Here is a 17,769-nt window from a genome sequence, read left to right as displayed (position 1 = left end):
TTTTTCATAGTTAATTTCACTATACTATTTGAATAATTAAATACCCTAAATATAATTTTACGACAACCACAAAGGAAACCAAAGGAAAATTGTGTGTTTACGTTACGATAAGTTGGGCTAACACGTTTGACCGAGTATAGGTTATTGTTGGACTTCGCCCCGTAATCACAACTGCATGCGTACTCAGAAGTCCACAAAAGGGTTTAAAGGCGAAGACAAGATACCGTCCGTATGTAAACCTTTTTAATGATTTTTGTCTGTCCAGTTGCGTTTCCTCTACTTTCATTCAACCCATCTTAATCCATATAAGCATATCCGTTATCTGCCATAACTCTATAACCCACGCTAGGTCTATATACAGATCTATCCAACTCTTAACGCAGCTTCCACACTTAAAAACATCACATCGTGTCCTGATCAGTTATCGCTCATAGGCTAACAACTTGTGAAATAGTTTGTGTCCATCAATTCCCAACGCCTATAATTTGATAGTTTTTTTAAATCTCATTCTTTGGGTGTGATTCATGTATATGGCCATGCTGTTGATAGGAGAGGTTGGCCTATCAATTTCAAAATTAATCATATTAGGTCCAATAATTTTTATGATCATGAACATAACTGTTTGTATGATTCCATGTAGAATTATATTGAAACATCATGTGAAAGAAAAAAAAACTTACTAAAACTACTGTACTGTATATTTGCAGGGATGTATATATATATATATATATACGTCTCTGATGTTTGTAATAAGTTGTAATATCTTTAACTCAGTTGACAGTGCATGAATCATTCTTTTGCTCAGTTGGTAGGGCCATGAATTATTTAGATATTATTGTATCATGCCTATTATGAGATATGTGTTCAGGCCCGCAGATAGCTCATTCAGTTAGAGAGCTGGTGTATGTAACCTCAGGTGAAGTGTGTTGTTTGACACTCTTTTTCTATGTTTGTATTCCTCATATAACTGCAAAAATTCGGTAGTATGTGCTGTTGTGGTAAGTCCTTGGACAGGACACTTTACACTAACTTACCCCTCCTCAAATTTCCCTGGCTGTTCATGAGGTGATAAACACTGCAAACAAACAAATATAAAGAAACTTAGGGTTTGATTGCTGTTGAAGTAACTAACAGATGTGTATTTTTTTCCTGATCTGTTATAATTGGCACCAACCAAAACCTGAAGATTATGATATTAACAGTCTTGGGTTGAAATTTAGGAAATCACAACAGTCTAGAAGTGTATGGTCTTTTTATTAGATGTTTGTTGACCAGTTTTGCCCTCTCGGGCTTCATCAGGACCTGATACACTCCTGTTGTGATTGGTATATTTTACTTGATTTGCTCTATTGATCCATCACCCTGCATACCTTTGGGTATCCAGCTGAGGAGTGGAAGAACGTACGGCGTTGGCTCTACCATCTGAACACCCAACATTTCGAAGAATATATTTTTTTTCTATATTCAGAAATAGCAAGCCTTGGTGATAATTACAATGGAAGACAGATCTACTGTGTATTGATATTGATGTGTAGGAAAACCAGCTTATTGGTCAATGGACTGTAAATATGGAATGTAAGGAAAGCTAAGTTGTTGACAAATATATTGATTCTAAGACTCAATATGTCAATTGCTGATGTGTTATTTCAACCCATTTCTCTTTTCAGACAAAATGGCTGGCCTTCCACTTCCAAATGCGGTGAAAAAATCTTTTTTATTTTTCCTGGTGTTTATGTACACATTTGTGGTCAGTACTCTCATCATAAACTTCCTCATGGTATGGACCCTAATTATTTGGCCATTCGATCGTAAATTGTTCAGGAAAATAAACTACATTCTTGGATATTCAAGCTGGTCCCGTAAGTACACTATGCAGTATTTATAGCAATTATGGTAACATTATTGTGAACTCTTTGTGAAATGCTGACCATTTCAGAATAAAGACCACCTCTCAAAACATGAAACTTGAATCTGAAAATAAAGAAAAAAAGTTTAGAGAGAACCATGAAAAAGCAGGTTCATATGAAATGTCTTTCTTGGTAGATGAAGATGTAAATTTTTTTCCCATGGCGAAAAAAAAAAAGAAAAGAAAAAAGGAAAGGGAAAAAAAAGGAGGGTAAAGTGTTGGGGTATAAATTGAACACTACAAGGCTATATAACACAGAATGAGATAAAGTTTAAGAAAATTGTACATACAATGTATCTATTCAATTTACAAAGAACTAATAAACGAATGTTTTTTTCCATTTTTGAATTGATTTATTTTTAAAAACTCTATAACAATGATATGATGTTTGGTTTGGATGCTTTGATATGTTTCAGAGTTTACTTTTGTTGCACAGTGGTGGTCAGGATGTGATATCATATTGTACATAGACCCAAAAGATCGTGAATTTGCAGGCAAGGAACATATCTTGGTGTTGATGAATCACACTTATGAGATTGACTGGCTGATGCTATGGATCCTGGCTGAAAGATACAGTGTGTTAGGGGTAGGTTTATGTTATTCAAAGATTACATGCAAGAATTTTGTTTGAATAGCCAGGTTCAATTTGAGGATTGCTAGCTACCTCATTGAACAACATGGAGGAGGCCCACTGCAAGTTATTCATATCCAAAGCTATTTTACATAACCATGATTGCAGCTTACTGAAAAACACCAACCATGATAAAATCATTAGATATATTTATTTTTTTCCACTACTTTTTTATCTTCATGGATTGTCTTTTAGATTTTATAATCATCTCTTTCTTAGATGTGTCATGAGAACAAATGTTTCATACTTTGTAGTGGATTTGAACAATTTAGGCTATCATGTTTACAAGACAGCATATAAATAACAAAAGTCAACGGTTACAATACACTGGATTTAATTATTCTTTCCTACCTAGCTTGAGGATAGGACAGAGAAATCTCTACCCAATGGTAGACTCATGACTGTCTAACCCAAAGCTCTGCCACCTTCATTTACCAAGCATCAGACAAGGCAAAATGTAAAATTTTAAGACTCATTTCATAAACTTTCTTTAGGATTCTCTAATTGTCTTATTCTCATCCTGGCATGTCTATTCATTTAAGTAAAATTGTGAACATTTTTAAACAAGAAATCCTTCATTACACTTATATTATACATTTTACCACATTAATGGTGTTGAAAATGGATAATTTTCAATTTTATTTTCTTTAACAGGGAGCAAAAGTTTATGGCAAAAACATGTTGCGATACATTCCCCTGATAGGCTGGGCATGGTATTTCACAGAGTGTATATTCTTGATGAGAAATTGGGTAAAGGACAAGAAAATTATAAAAGATACCATGAAAGAACTGCTTGACTATCCTGACCAATACTGGTTTACAGTAAGTATTATATTGTTACAGAGATCATAACATCTTTGTTCAGTACTATTGTGTCAGACATCTGTCTGACTTTCCTGAACAGTACTGGTTTAAAGAATTTGTCAGACATCTGTGTAACTTTCCCTGACCAATGCTGGTTTGTCAGAGATCTATTCGACTTCCCTGACTAGTTCTTGTTTGTCAGGGGTTTGTCCATCGTTTCTGACCAGTACTTATTTCCCAGAGATCTGTCTGCTTTCCCTGACCGGAACTGGTTTGTCAAAGATCTGTCTGACTTCCCTGACTTGTGCTGATTTGTCAGAGGTCTATGGTGCTTCCCTGACCAATGCTGGTTTGTCAGAGATCTGTCCGCTTTCCCTGACCAATGCTGGCTTGTCAGAGATCTGTCGGCTTTCCCTGACCAATGCTGGTTTGTCAGAGATCTGTCGGCTTTCCCTGACCAATGCTGGTTTGTCAGAGATCTGTCCGCTTTCCGTGACCAATGCTGGTTTGTCAGAGATCTGTCCGCTTTCCCTGACCAATGCTGGCTTGTCAGAGATCTGTCAGCTTTCCGTGACCAGTGCTGGTTTGTCAGAGATCTGTCCGCTTTCCGTGACCAGTGCTGGTTTGTCAGAGATCTATCTGACTTCCCTGACCAATGCTGGCTTGTCAGAGATCTGTCGGCTTTCCCTGACCAGTGCTGGTTTGTCAGAGATCTGTCCACTTTCCCTGACCAATGCTGGTTTGTCAGAGATCTGTCCGCTTTCCGTGACCAGTGCTGGTTTGTCAGAGATCTATCTGACTTCCCTGACCAATGCTGGCTTGTCAGAGATCTGTCGGCTTTCCGTGACCAGTGCTGGTTTGTCAGAGATCTGTCCGCTTTCCGTGACCAATGCTGGTTTGTCAGAGATCTATCTGACTTCCCTGACCAATGCTGGCTTGTCAGAGATCTGTCGGCTTTCCCTGACCAGTGCTGGTTTGTCAGAGATCTGTCCGCTTTCCGTGACCAGTGCTGGTTTGTCAGAGATCTGTCCGCTTTCCGTGACCAGTGCTGGTTTGTCAGAGATCTATCTGACTTCCCTGACCAGTGCTGGTTTGTCAGAAATCTGTCCGCTTTCCCTGACCAATGCTGGTTTGTCAGAGATCTGTCCACTTTCCGTGACCAATGCTGGTTTGTCAGAGATCTGTCCGTTTTCCGTGACCAATGCTGGTTTGTCAGAGATCTGTCAGCTTTCCCTGACCAATGCTGGTTTGTCAGAGATCTGTCCGCTTTCCCTGACCAGTGCTGGTTTGTCAGAGATCTGTCCGCTTTCCGTGACCAGTGCTGGTTTGTCAGAGATCTGTCGGCTTTCCGTGACCAGTGCTGGTTTGTCAGAGATCTGTCGGCTTTCCGTGACCAGTGCTGGTTTGTCAGAGATCTGTCGGCTTTCCGTGACCAGTGCTGGTTTGTCAGAGATCTGTCTGACTTCCCTGACCAGTACTTGTTTGTCAGGGATTTGTCCGTTGTTTCTGACCAGTACTTGTTTGTCAGGGACTTGTCCGTTGTTTCTGACCAGTACTTGTTTGTCAGGGATTTGTGCATTGTTTCTGACCAGTACTATTATCCACTTTGGATTATGGTATTCTATAAGAAATCCCTGAATATGATTTAATTGGAGACCTAATTATTATTAGATGTGCTGATGTATACATATTTAATAGGTGAAATTTCTTATGAGTTTCAAAACTCAGAATTCAAAACTCTCGCTTCCAAAGACCTAGTACTCTCAAAAAACTGATAAGCAGTTTTTGGTTATGTACTACAGTAATTTAAATTGATTTAAGTACCCTGGTGTAAAAAGAAATAAAAGAAATTGTTGCATTGCTACATATATCGCCATTCAAATTATGTTAATTTTACTTGTCACGACTTGACTTGCATTGATAAGTAGCTATATTGAAGTACATTTGTATATATTAGTAAAAAAAAGCTGTTTTTATACTTTTCTTTTCTTTGATCAATGTACACAAAGATATAAATAAGCTGGAAGGGTGACATTTGTATCACAAATCATTTAAAACATTCATTGGCCTCAGTTTAGGAATAATCATCATTGAGTAGCCATTTTGTTTCTACATCACACTGATCTAGGTTTTGGGCTTAATTGGAGGCAGAAGTAAGACATGTCAAAGCACATTTAATTTAATGTAGTTTATTAACTTGTTCAAGTATTAAAATTTTCTTTGAATATTTAAGTAGCAATATATTTTGACTTTATATTATTGAATTGAAGCATAAGGATTGGGAAATTGATTTAAGTTCAAGTTATAGGCAATATTTCATAGAATTTGTTTTTAAATCTCTCCTTTTCAATTTGAAAATTTAATGAAATTTCCACAGAAAATAGGATATATCATCTTGTCTTTGTTCAAAAATAAACTTTAAGGTTTGAGAACCAATCCCCCTCCCACCGACCAATCCCCCTACCCCCCCAACCCCCCACCCTCAAAAAATGCAATTGAAAGTCATCAGTTTTTATTTTCTCCAGATAAAGTCATTTTTCATGACATGATTCAAGTACACATTTTATACCTTTTTTTCTCAGCTTCTCTTGTTTCCAGAGGGTACAAGGTTTACTGCAGAGAAACATACAGCCAGTTTAAAAGTAGCAAAAGAGAAAGGATACCCAGAGCTGAAGCATCATTTACTGCCACGCACAAAGGGGTTCAGTTACACCATCCAGGCTCTTCAGGGCAAAGGGGCAGGTATGTCGCAATTGACATATGATACAATGATACAATCATATGATACATGTCGGACAAAGGGGCAGATAGGTCATAATCAAATGTTATAAGGTCATGTCACAAATAAAGGTCACAATTATAGGTCATGTGATACATGTCAGACAAGGGGCAGATCGATAGGTCACAATCACAGGTCATATCACAGATAAGGCAAAAGGAAAGGTAACAGGCCAGGTATTGTGTAGGTCATGATAATACTTCATTGTTACAGAATAAGGGGGAGGTAAGTGACAGATTCTGGGTCACCTGATCCATTTAAGGACCTATGAGCTTAGCCTGTAGTGGAGTCTGTTCGCTAAATCCTGAGTACCTACTTTGAGTTTTCTGAAGCATCACTGGATGGAGTAGATCCAACTGGAGAGCTAATGTCACCCTGATGTCACCTTGATGTTGACATTGGTTTTTTAAATGCTATGATTTTGGTGCCAGTGTTGAAAGACATCAGTAAATCACTTAATAATTGTATTAGGATGCTGGTACCAAGGTCCCTGGTGGGTGTAACCTTCTCAGGGTCACACAAAGGAGGGCAGAATCTGGGGGGGGGGGGCTTGCTTTTTGACATGTTTTGGACTTGTCAGATACATATTTTGTATCTAATGAAAATACATCACTTTATAACTATATACTTTGGTACTAGTATTTGTAATCAGGATTCCTGTGCTTGTCCCTGCCCAGAAACTGACTAAAAGATTTCTGGTGATAAATGAAAAGAAATTTGATTCAAATGTTTAGAGCTGGTCAATAGAGAAGAAACAAATGTTAAACTATATCTGTTACATTTGTTATTGATAGATATTTCTGAGGCAAGCTATTATGTTCTGCATCAGCTCTTGTTTATAAACCAAGAGTTTGACGATGCTTTAGGTAGGGGGGCCAGGCCAGGAGAAATAGAGGAATTTGTTGGATTGAAGTATTTTGACCAAATTTAATCTGAAGCACACCAAGTTGTACAGGATTCAGTTTCATATAAATATTCGGTTTGACCGCAATGAGACAGCTGCTTTGAACCCAGTACAGAAATAGGGGCAGATGTTTTAAAATCTTTCTTCGGTAGGGATGAAGAGATTTGACCAAATGCAATCGAAAGCATCATTGGTAGACAGGATTCTATTTTGTATAAAGCAAGGGCCAGACTTTCTGAGGGAAGAAGGGGGGGTCCTTTAGGGTAAATAGAGGTAAATTTGTAAATTCATTCACTTCCTGTTTTTATAAAGCAAATATGAATGAACCAAACCATGTGAGGGATACAGGCCCTATGGACATCTTGTTGGTTTTGTCTCTGTCATAGTGCCATTGTCAGTTTAGTCAAAACTGTAAAACATTGAGTACACCATATGAAAGATATTTCAGTCTTGTCACATTCAACAAAATATCTATTTTTTTTCCAGTTGGTGCTGTGTATGATATTGCTATGGGATTCAAAGGAAACAGTGTGAAGCCAACATTAATGAATGCTTTTAGAGGCAACGCCATCACAGCTCATCTAAGAATGAAGTTAGTATATAACACTACAGGTGTTCTGTTTAGTTGGATGGAGTCTGAAGCATTTAGTCTACCCAGCTGTAGTTATGCTGAGAAGTAAACATTGGTATACTATAGCTAGAAATGGATAAATGTTGTATTTTCTAAGGTATCTGTAATATTTTAATAAAATGTAACATAGGAAAATAGCATTAGGACCAAGAGAAATTGATGGAATAAATCAAAATTGTAGAAAATCTATGAAATTTATGAAGTGTGTAGTTATGTCCCTGGATTTTAAGGGGACAGCCTATTGTGTTGAATCCATCTGTCCCATCTTGTCCAGTCCTGTTCTGCATCATTGTCATAACTTGAGAATCTGTCAGCCAATATTGATTTGAATTGGAGCTTGAGCATTTATGTCTGAAAATTTCTAGTTTTGCTTAAAAAAGTTATGTATAAGTTTGAGAATCAATGGCATTAGCATGAGAGCTGAAAACTGATTGAATTAAGAAAGAAAAATAAATATTTTTATCACAAACAGTACTAAAACAAAACTTCTGCATATCCTGGTCAAGGTGGTAGGGTCAGCATACAGATTAACTCTCAACACTGCCTTGTTTAAATCAAACTTTTGGTAGGTGACCATGTCTTTAGATTTGTATCTCTACGTGCAGGCATACTTAGTGAGCACATTCAAAGAAGTTGTTTTTCTCATTTGAAATACTTTTTTTCTGTTTTCCTTAATGACTACCAATGTAGCAAATGAAAAATTCTCTTAAGTGATTACTCTTTGGAAATTAATTGTCATGTTTTATCAGTGATAAGTCGATAAATTCTATAGAATAATGGATGGTTTGTTAGGGTTATTTTTGAAGTGAACCTTCGACACATTTTATGGGCCAATGATGATGACATGATGTATACAGTTCATGACTGTTCAGTGTGTTATAGTTTTATTTTAAGTACATGTACTGCAAAATCATTCCTTTTTATCAGGTTTTAATTTTGATTTCGTGTGTAATCTTAATCCACAAATTTATCTATCCATAAAATGATAAACATAAAAAACTAACATAGACAAGTCCTGACAAAGCCTGACAGTAAGGACAGAGACAAGTCCTGTCAAAGCCTGACAGTAAGGACAGAGACAAGTCCTGACAAAGCCTGACAGTAAGGACAGTAGACAAGTCCTGACAAAGCCTGACAGTAAGGACAGTAGACAAGTCCTGACAAAGCCTGACAGTAAGGACAGTAGACAAGTCCTGTCAAAGCCTGACAGTAAGGACAGAGACAAGTCCTGACAAAGCCTGACAGTAAGGACAGAGACAAGTCCTGACAAAGCCTGACAGTAAGGACAGTAGACAAGTCCTGACAAAGCCTGACAGTAAGGACAGAGACAAGTCCTGACAAAGCCTGACAGTAAGGACAGAGACAAGTCCTGACAAAGCCTGACAGTAAGGACAGTAGACAAGTCCTGACAAAGCCTGACAGTAAGGACAGAGACAAGTCCTGACAAAGCCTGACAGTAAGGACAGAGACAAGTCCTGACAAAGCCTGACAGTAAGGACATAGACAAGTCCTGACAAAGCCTGACAGTAAGGACAGAGACAAGTCCTGACAAAGCCTGACAGTAAGGACATAGACAAGTCCTGACAAAGCCTGACAGTAAGGACATAGACAAGTCCTGACAAAGCCTGACAGTAAGGACAGAGACAAGTCCTGACAAAGCCTGACAGTAAGGACAGGGACAAGTCCTGACAAAGCCTGACAGTAAGGACATAGACAAGTCCTGACAAAGCCTGACAGTAAGGACAGAGACAAGTCCTGACAAAGCCTGACAGTAAGGACAGTAGACTGACTACCTTAAAAAAAAAATTGAAGAACCCACCTCTAGCCTGTTGAGATTGAATTTGCCTTATTTTAACATAAATTGATGTTGCAAATAACTTAAGTGAGTGCTGGTTATCCGAATAATCAAGTGCCATTCAATTTGAGAAACCATGAAATTTGAGATCCCAAAGATGTATGCTGTTGTAATATGTGTATATGTGCTTGCCAGGGAAACTCTTATTAAGAGATTGAGATCTCCTTCTTCATAAAACAGACTTGTGTTCAATTTTTTTATTCATAGCTGTTGGTATATTTTGAAATTTTACTGAATATCATTTCAGACGATATGACTTGGAAAGCTTACCGAAGGAAGAGGAGGATTTATCAAAATGGCTCAGAGATTTGTTTAAAGAAAAGGTGAGAACTCAATGCATTTATAAAAGCACACTTACATGACCTCTGACCTTTTTTTAAACTTTCTGAATTTAAGAAAGAAAGGGGCTGCATGCCCATATTTTTACTATTTTATTGAAGATTGAAAGGGGCCACATAATCTGGCTTCAACTTTCTAAAGTAAAGACTGAAATAGATGACAATCTTGTGTTAATGCTAAACAAATACAAAAGGTAAATATAAGAAAAAACCAACTGCATGAAAAAAATCCATCATCTTTTTCTTATAAACTAACATCTGAACTAAAATATAATGAAGTAAAGCATTTTAAATGTATAGTTCTATCATTTTCATACAGAAAATAGAAATCTATCTTTTTGAAGTAGAAGTGGTACAGTGTAATTTAGACAACCTCGCTGTAATGTAAGATTATTTCACCTTGCAGGATGACCTTGTAGATGAATATTTCAAGACAGGGAAGTTTGACCTTCCTGCATTTCATCCTCCACAACGACCTCACGACCTCTTGAACTGGATTTTCTGGTTCCTGGTGACAGACATTCCACTGTTTTATTACCTAGGGAGCATTATAGTAGCAGGGACCATCACACAGCAACTTATTGTTGTGGGTCTTGTGACAATAAGTAAGTAATGTTTTCATATCTCAAAAATATCAAGAAATAAAAAAAAAAACAACAAAAAAAAATCATGAAATTTTTAGTTACCTTGAATTATCTTCCTTTCACAAACCAGAAATATTTTTTTCAATGTGTTCTCAGTTCAGTTATGACAAAAACAACTACACAATGTAACAAATATATTTCATGATCACTGAAACAGAACAGACAGCTGTTGATACACTGTGGTAGAGGGCTTACTGAAGTTCACATACTAAAGATCACAGGATATGTTATACGGTCCCTATACATAACTACCAATAGGTACATGCTGCACGTCTCCAGACTCTGTACCACAATGTTATATGTACTGTAGCTATACATAACTACCAAAAGGTACATGCTGCACGTCTCCAGACTCTGTACCACAATGTTATATGTACTGTAGCTATACTTAACTACCAAAAGGTACATGCTGCACGACTCCAGACTCTGTAGCACAATGTTATATGTACTACAGCTATACATAACTACCAAAAGGTACATGCTGCACGACTCCAGACTCTGTACCACAATGTTATATGTACTACAGCTGTAGATACATCAGAACATGCTGCACGTCTCCAGACTCTATACCACAATGTTATATGTACTACAGCTATACATAACTACCAAAAGATACATGCTGCACGTCTCCAGACTCTGTAGCACAATGTTATATGTACTGCAGCTATACATAGCTACCAATAGGTACATGCTGCACGCTCCAGACTCTGTAGCACAATGTTATATGTACTACAGCTATAGATACATCAGAACATGCTGCACGCTCCAGATTCTATACCACAATGTTATATGTACTGCAGCTATACATAGCTACCAATAGGTACATGCTGCACGCTCCAGACTCTGTAGCACAATGTTATATGTACTGTAGCTATAGATACATCAGAACATGCTGCACGTCTCCAGACTCTGTAGCACAATGTTATATGTACTGTAGCTATAGATACATCAGAACATGCTGCACGTCTCCAGACTCTGTAGCACAATGTTATATGTACTACAGCTATAGATACATCAGAACATGCTGCACGTCTCCAGACTCTATACCACAATGTTATATGTACTACAGCTATACATAACTACCAAAAGATACATGCTGCACGTCTCCAGACTCTGTAGCACAATGTTATATGTACTGCAGCTATACATAGCTACCAATAGGTACATGCTGCACGCTCCAGACTCTGTAGCACAATGTTATATGTACTACAGCTATAGATACATCAGAACATGCTCCACTCTCTGTGTTGTACACAAAATTATCATCCCATTATACTGACACTCATTCTGTACAATGACACAATGTTGTCCATATGTTGAGTGGCACATTTTTCAATACTTTGATCAGGAATATGTCCTGTAATAAACCTATTTTGACTCAAAGGTTACTATAAACATACCTATTTTAGTGGTTATTTTATTTTTGTGTTCTTCACTCTGAAAGCATTGCACTAGAATGTGATTGATCATGGTGCTAATTATTCAGTTGTCTTTCAAGTAATAATGACCTAGTATTTATTGCGCTAAACTAAGTATTATAACAGTATGTTTTTCCCTGAGCTTGGTACAGGATGCATACTGTCTTTACTTCACCTGATTTGTTCAGAGGACAAAGAACCCCAAACAAATCAACTGATCTTTATTTCAGCTAATTTTACATGGCAGATGTCATAATAGCTAAGTCAGTTAGAGTGTTCGCCTATGTAACCTCCGGTGAAGACATAGGCTATGTGGTTTGACCATTTCTAACCATTTCTTACCATGGCAGTTTGTGTTTCCTGGTAAATGAACCAGCCTGTGCTTACATAGTTGAGTTCTTGGGCCAGAGACTTTACCCTAATTGCTCTGGATGGCTTGTGATGGGCCTCCTGTATGTTGTTCAGTGAAGTAACCACTAACTACTGCAGGGAGATCCAGCTTAGAATTAACCTAGCTGTTCACGGAGGGGGGGGGATCAAGTCAATAAAGAAACATTCTTATGAGGCATCTTACCACTCTATGATTCCCACAATCATGTAGGATGTAATTTACATCATCTTATTCTCGGGGGGGGGGGGGGGGAGATCAAGTCAATAAAGAAACATTCTTATGAGGTATCTTACCACTCTATGATTCCCACAATCATGTAGGATGTAATTTGCATCATCTTATTCTCGGGGGCGGGGGGGGGGGGGGGGGGGGGGGGGGGGGGAGATCAAGTCAATAAAGAAACATTCTTATGAGGTATCTTACCACTCTATGATTCCCACAATCATGTAGGATGTAATTTACATCATCTTATTCTCGGGGGGGGGGGGGGGGGAGATCAAGTCAATAAAGAAACATTCTTATGAGGTATCTTACCACTCTATGATTCCCACAATCATGTAGGATGTAATGTGCATCATCTTATTCTCGGGGGGGGGGGGGGGGGGGGGGGGGATGGGGGGGGGGAGATCAAGTCAATAAAGAAACATTCTTATGAGGCATCTTACCACTCTATGATTCCCACAATCATGTAGGATGTAATTTGCATCATCTTATTCTCACCTCTCTGTACAACAAGGGATGGCTGTAACAACCAATCAGTGAAGGAAACCTTTCTGTTAGATAGCAGTTATCTTGATGGTAGAACTATGTGTTTTTGTAGTTTTGTCAAGATCATCAACCCAGGCAGCACAACTTCAATATCCTTCATAATCATTTGCACTTGCCTCTAATACATTTGTGGGTAGCCATGCTAGAGATGTTAACCATGTTTGTTTAATTATCAGTAATCATATTACATACTGTAATAATAGAGTTTAGCATATCAGTTTAATGGTCTAGTCATCTTATAGATTGCTTGCTATCATATTCATTTTTATTCATACTACTCTGGTCTTGTTAGCAGGTAAATAAAAAATTAAAAAAGGACCTGCTCAGAAGATTATTCTTTTCCATTTCATACCAACTAACGTATGGTAGAGAATCCATTGAATATTTCGCACTTTGTTTCTCACCAACTTTTTAGATCAGCTAGAGAAATCATTGTATATTTACACTCTGTATCTCACTAACTCAGACAAGCTAGAGAATCTCACTAACTCAGATAAGCTAGAGAATCTCACTAACTTTGATAAGCTAGAGAATCTCACTAACTCAGACAAGCTAGAGAATCTCACTAACTCAGATAAGCTAGAGAATCTCACTAACTCAGATAAGCTAGAGAATCTCACTAACTCTGATAAGCTAGAGAATCTCACTAACTCAGATAAGCTAGAGAATCTCACTAACTCAGATAAGCTAGAGAATCTCACTAACTCTGATAAGCTAGAGAATCTCACTAACTCAGATAAGCTAGAGAATCTCACTAACTCTGATAAGCTAGAGAAACCATTGTATATTTTACACTCTGTATCTCACTAACTCAGACAAGCTAGAGAATCTCACTAACTCAGATAAGCTAGAGAATCTCACTAACTCTGATAAGCTAGAGAATCTCACTAAATCAGATAAGCTAGAGAAATCATTGTATATTTACACTCTGTATCTCACTAACTCAGATAAGCTAGAGAATCTCACTAACTCTGATAAGCTAGAGAATCTCACTAAATCAGATAAGCTAGAGAAATCATTGTATATTTACACTCTGTATCTCACTAACTCAGATAAGCTAGAGAATCTCACTAACTCTGATAAGCTAGAGAAACCATTGTATATTTTACACTCTGTATCTCACTAACTCAGAGACACCAGCGTAACCATTGTATATTTTACACTCTGTTTCACATCTGAACATCTTCCCCTTTCAGTGGCCACATTTTCTTTCTGGATGATCAGCTTGACAGAAATAAATAAAGGATCATCTTATGGCAAGGCCGGCGGAGCCAATGGCGTGAAGAAATCGGAATGATCCTTGCTAGTAATTCTCTTATAGTTCTTTGCTTTTCACGTGTTTTTTTCTATATTTGTTTTCTGTTTGTTTCTGTGCCCTGCAAACTACCAGCACCATTTTGTTTTGTTGGCACCATGTTTTCAACTAAATTATTTATTTCAAATTATACACTTGCTTACAGTGAGGAACAAAATTTTCCACATGCACAATGTTCCAAACTATGACAGTGTATATTGGGAATTTTTGCATGTTTTTTGGTTTAGTAATACACCTGAACACTTTCCAGTCGTGAATGCTACTATAATGAATACTAATTACTGGTCAGTAAATTTCTTATCTATTATGACAGGTCAGTTAGTTCTCCAGTTCTTGTTTGAATGTCCATTCTGAAGTATTCAAGGTCGTCGAAAATGCCCTTCAAATTTCTGAGATGATGGAATCACAAAATAAAACCTGAAATATGCAAAGTTCGTAAAAAAAATACACCGCACAGAATGTCCCAAGATACTGTAATTCCAAGATAGATTTTTTTTTTCATTCTAGACATGAAATATTGTCTTTGTTTAAGGGTATTTCATCATATCGCAACAAGCTTTAAAGACAATAGTAGTGAATAGGTTCATATGTGGTGCAAAGATAGCAAAGTTGATCTCTTAATATGGTAAAGATTTTTTACTTGGGAATGAGAAACATTTGCCTAGGTGGAGGAGATTGCTTTGGGATGGTCTCAATTAGATCCAATATATTCATTGATAAGCCAAAGGTCACAAGCGTTTTCCTGCTTTATTCCCTTCATGTCTGTGTTTATTCACCGAGTTCCTTTATATTTCTACACATTTAAATTCATTGTTTTCAATTTAATAATTTTGTTCTTATATGACAAGTTAACATTTGAAATCAGTTCTATTGGGTCATCTTCTCCTTACTGAACTTTATCAAACTTATTTTTTCAAATCTGTTAACTTCATTACAGTACATCCCTACAATGTTGCAGAAACATGAGTACCAGAATAGCAAGTTATTAGATGGTGTCATTCTTCTTGAATATATTAAACAGCATCAAATTTTTGTTGGCATGATGAATTTTTCTGAGGCTGAATTTTAGGAAGTTATTCAAAAGCAAAATACCAATATGTTATTGCTGTCTCTTTTTCAATACAGGCAGACAGCTGTTCTTTGGTGTTATCATGGCAATCATTTTAAAAATAAATTTTCGTCATAATTTTATAGGATTAAGTATGATACTTAGTCGTTAAGAAAGAAAATCATATGAAAATGCTAAATTTTCATTTGATTCAACAAAAAAAGGAAAATTTTGAAAAATGACTTAAATCCTTTATTTGACCAACTTCTGTTAGACTTTATTCTTGGATAGAGAAACATTGGAGTGTATTTTCCATGATTACCAAAGAATATTGTTGATGTGCTTTATTTTTTTCAATTTTCGACCCAAATAGCCAGCTTTTCCAAGATCAAGAGACAATCTGAAATACATGTATTTGTTTTCGGGTCCTAGAGAAAGTGGTGCAACAAGTCAGAATTCACAAATTTGAAATCTGTCGTTTACGGTGATAATATATGCAAAATTTAGTTTAAATCTACTGAAGAATTCCAGAGGTATTCAGGAGAACTCCCTCGTCAAGGAGAACCTATTGAAATTGTTGATACACTTGACAAAATAAAAAATTGTTGATCACAAGTGATATTTCTTCAAGTGTCAAGTAAAGAGCGCTTTTTCAGATTATCTTTAAAAATATAGATAACAAAGTACATGTATATAAAAAAATCCAAAGTCCGATACGTTATGTTAGACTCCATTTTATATTAAATTGTGTCCTACTTCTGGTCAGACATCAGAGGAGTACATTCTTAAAGAAATGAGCTGAAAAAACTTAAAAACTTGTACCTATTTGATTTAAAGGGACATCACTGTTAACATTAATTTTGTGATTGATTGTACGTGTTTTATGTATTTACACCCTGTACTCTCTCGATATTCACCGTTGATTTCCAATATCCAGCTGACCACTTCCTTGGTTTGGGAAAGCCCCTGTCAGTCAAATTTAGTGCTGGTATTCATAATATGATGTAATATTTTGAACATGAGTCAGTTTATTTTGTAAACACGAACACACATGGTGGGCATTACAGTAAGGACACCAATTTTGTGATGGAAGTGACATATTTTATTTTATAACTCTAAGCCAAGTAACATTGATTGCCAACATTGTTGAGACCGATTCAAGCGTGAAGTCATTTTTGTTTACAGGCGACAGCATTTTGTGCACATGAGTTGTTATATATGAAGCAAAAGTTTATATATTCAAACTGTTGATCAACAGATAAGGAATTCTTTTTTATAATTATCCATTTACCTCTTTATGTGTATATTTCAGCAAAAACCAACTGTCTTTGTTCATCAGGCGATACACTTGATTTATAGATGTAATAATGTTTTACTGTTGTGTGGCTTTACATTGCTGAGACAACTGTTTTGCTATTTACAGGTGTTGGCTTGCGTCACCTTTCAACAAATACATAGAATAGTTATTGTGAATATTGTGAGACAGGGATAGATATTAAAGCAAGGAATGTAAATTATTGGTGAAATAATGTTTTGAGTAATTTGAGGTTAAAAAAAGAATGTACATTTGAAAGGGATCGTTTAACATATAGGGGACATTAGAGTATTGTATGCTTGTGGAAGTGGACTTGTATATCAAACCACACCCCTTAGTACCCTCACTAACATTAGATATAGACATTAGACATAGATCATGCTGATAAATCAGCTCATATACTTAATGCATTGAACCATCATAACAAAACTCCATTGTTTTTTTCAGTGACATTGTTTTCAAATTGGATGATCAGCCTAACTGAAATAAAGAAGGGGTCGTCGTATGGATCCAAAGTGACACCCAGTGAGAAGAAATTGACATAAACTCAGCTGATAGAAATTGTGATGACTAAAGCTGCACTGTGATTGTATTTTATTACCAACACCAAATATAAACACCATGTGCCCTTTTCATGACCTTTGAACTTTGATGAATAGTTTTCATTTTTGTTGACTACAAGATGTGGTACATTTAATCAGATTAATAGTGATCACTTTAAACAAAGACTCTTTGCTTTAAAAGTAGAATTTGGTTTTCCTGAAGAAGAGTAAATTTATATTCTGTTTTTATTAATAATCACATTTATGTTTCCAAAGGAATTCATTACATCATTCAAACTTTTGTAACAAATTATGATTGAAAGCAAAGGATTACTTATAAACATTCTAATGTTTACAAAAACATGTGACTTTGGTCACTTTCACATAAACAGTTGAACCTGCTTTTTGAGGGAGCCAACCTTACTTAGCCAAAGTTTTTGCGTATTTCTGGAAATGTTATAATGATACATGTATATACAG

The 17,769-nt window shown here is 36.6% G+C and overlaps 1 protein-coding gene across 2 annotated transcripts; it reads left to right on the top strand.

The window, feature by feature from the left end:
* Positions 1–137: 137 nt before the first annotated feature.
* LOC132558917 (1-acyl-sn-glycerol-3-phosphate acyltransferase delta-like) lies at positions 138–17,511 on the top strand. 2 transcript variants are annotated; one of them, XM_060223536.1, is made up of 10 exons: positions 138–229; positions 1,668–1,859; positions 2,323–2,492; positions 3,192–3,359; positions 5,924–6,083; positions 7,511–7,616; positions 9,758–9,833; positions 10,255–10,453; positions 14,266–14,375; positions 17,195–17,274. In XM_060223536.1, exons 2-9 carry the CDS (start codon positions 1,673–1,675, stop codon positions 14,364–14,366), a joined length of 1,167 nt encoding a protein of 388 aa, XP_060079519.1. In that variant the 5' UTR covers positions 138–229; positions 1,668–1,672; the 3' UTR covers positions 14,367–14,375; positions 17,195–17,274. The 2 variants fall into 2 exon arrangements, with proteins under 2 accessions (XP_060079519.1, XP_060079527.1); XM_060223544.1 differs by lacking the exon at positions 14,266–14,375 and having other exon boundaries at positions 17,195–17,511.
* The last annotated feature ends 258 nt before the right edge of the window (positions 17,512–17,769 follow it).

Source organism: Ylistrum balloti, unplaced genomic scaffold, assembly GCF_031769215.1.
Source record: "Ylistrum balloti isolate Yb309-2 unplaced genomic scaffold, AGI_CSIRO_Ybal_v1 Utg369662, whole genome shotgun sequence".
Lineage (NCBI taxonomy): Eukaryota > Metazoa > Mollusca > Bivalvia > Pectinida > Pectinidae > Ylistrum > Ylistrum balloti.
Note: the sequence above shows the minus strand (reverse complement) of the source record. Positions and strands in the feature narration are given on the sequence as shown.

Coding starts and splice junctions, on each gene's coding strand:
- LOC132558917 (XM_060223536.1), top strand. CDS start 1,673: ATGGCTGGCCTTCCACTTCCAAATGCGGTGAAAAAATCTTTTTTATTT. Junction 9,834..10,254: donor GAGATTTGTTTAAAGAAAAG/GTGAGAACTCAA, acceptor TTCACCTTGCAG/GATGACCTTGTAGATGAATA. Junction 10,454..14,265: donor TGTGGGTCTTGTGACAATAA/GTAAGTAATGTT, acceptor TTCCCCTTTCAG/TGGCCACATTTTCTTTCTGG.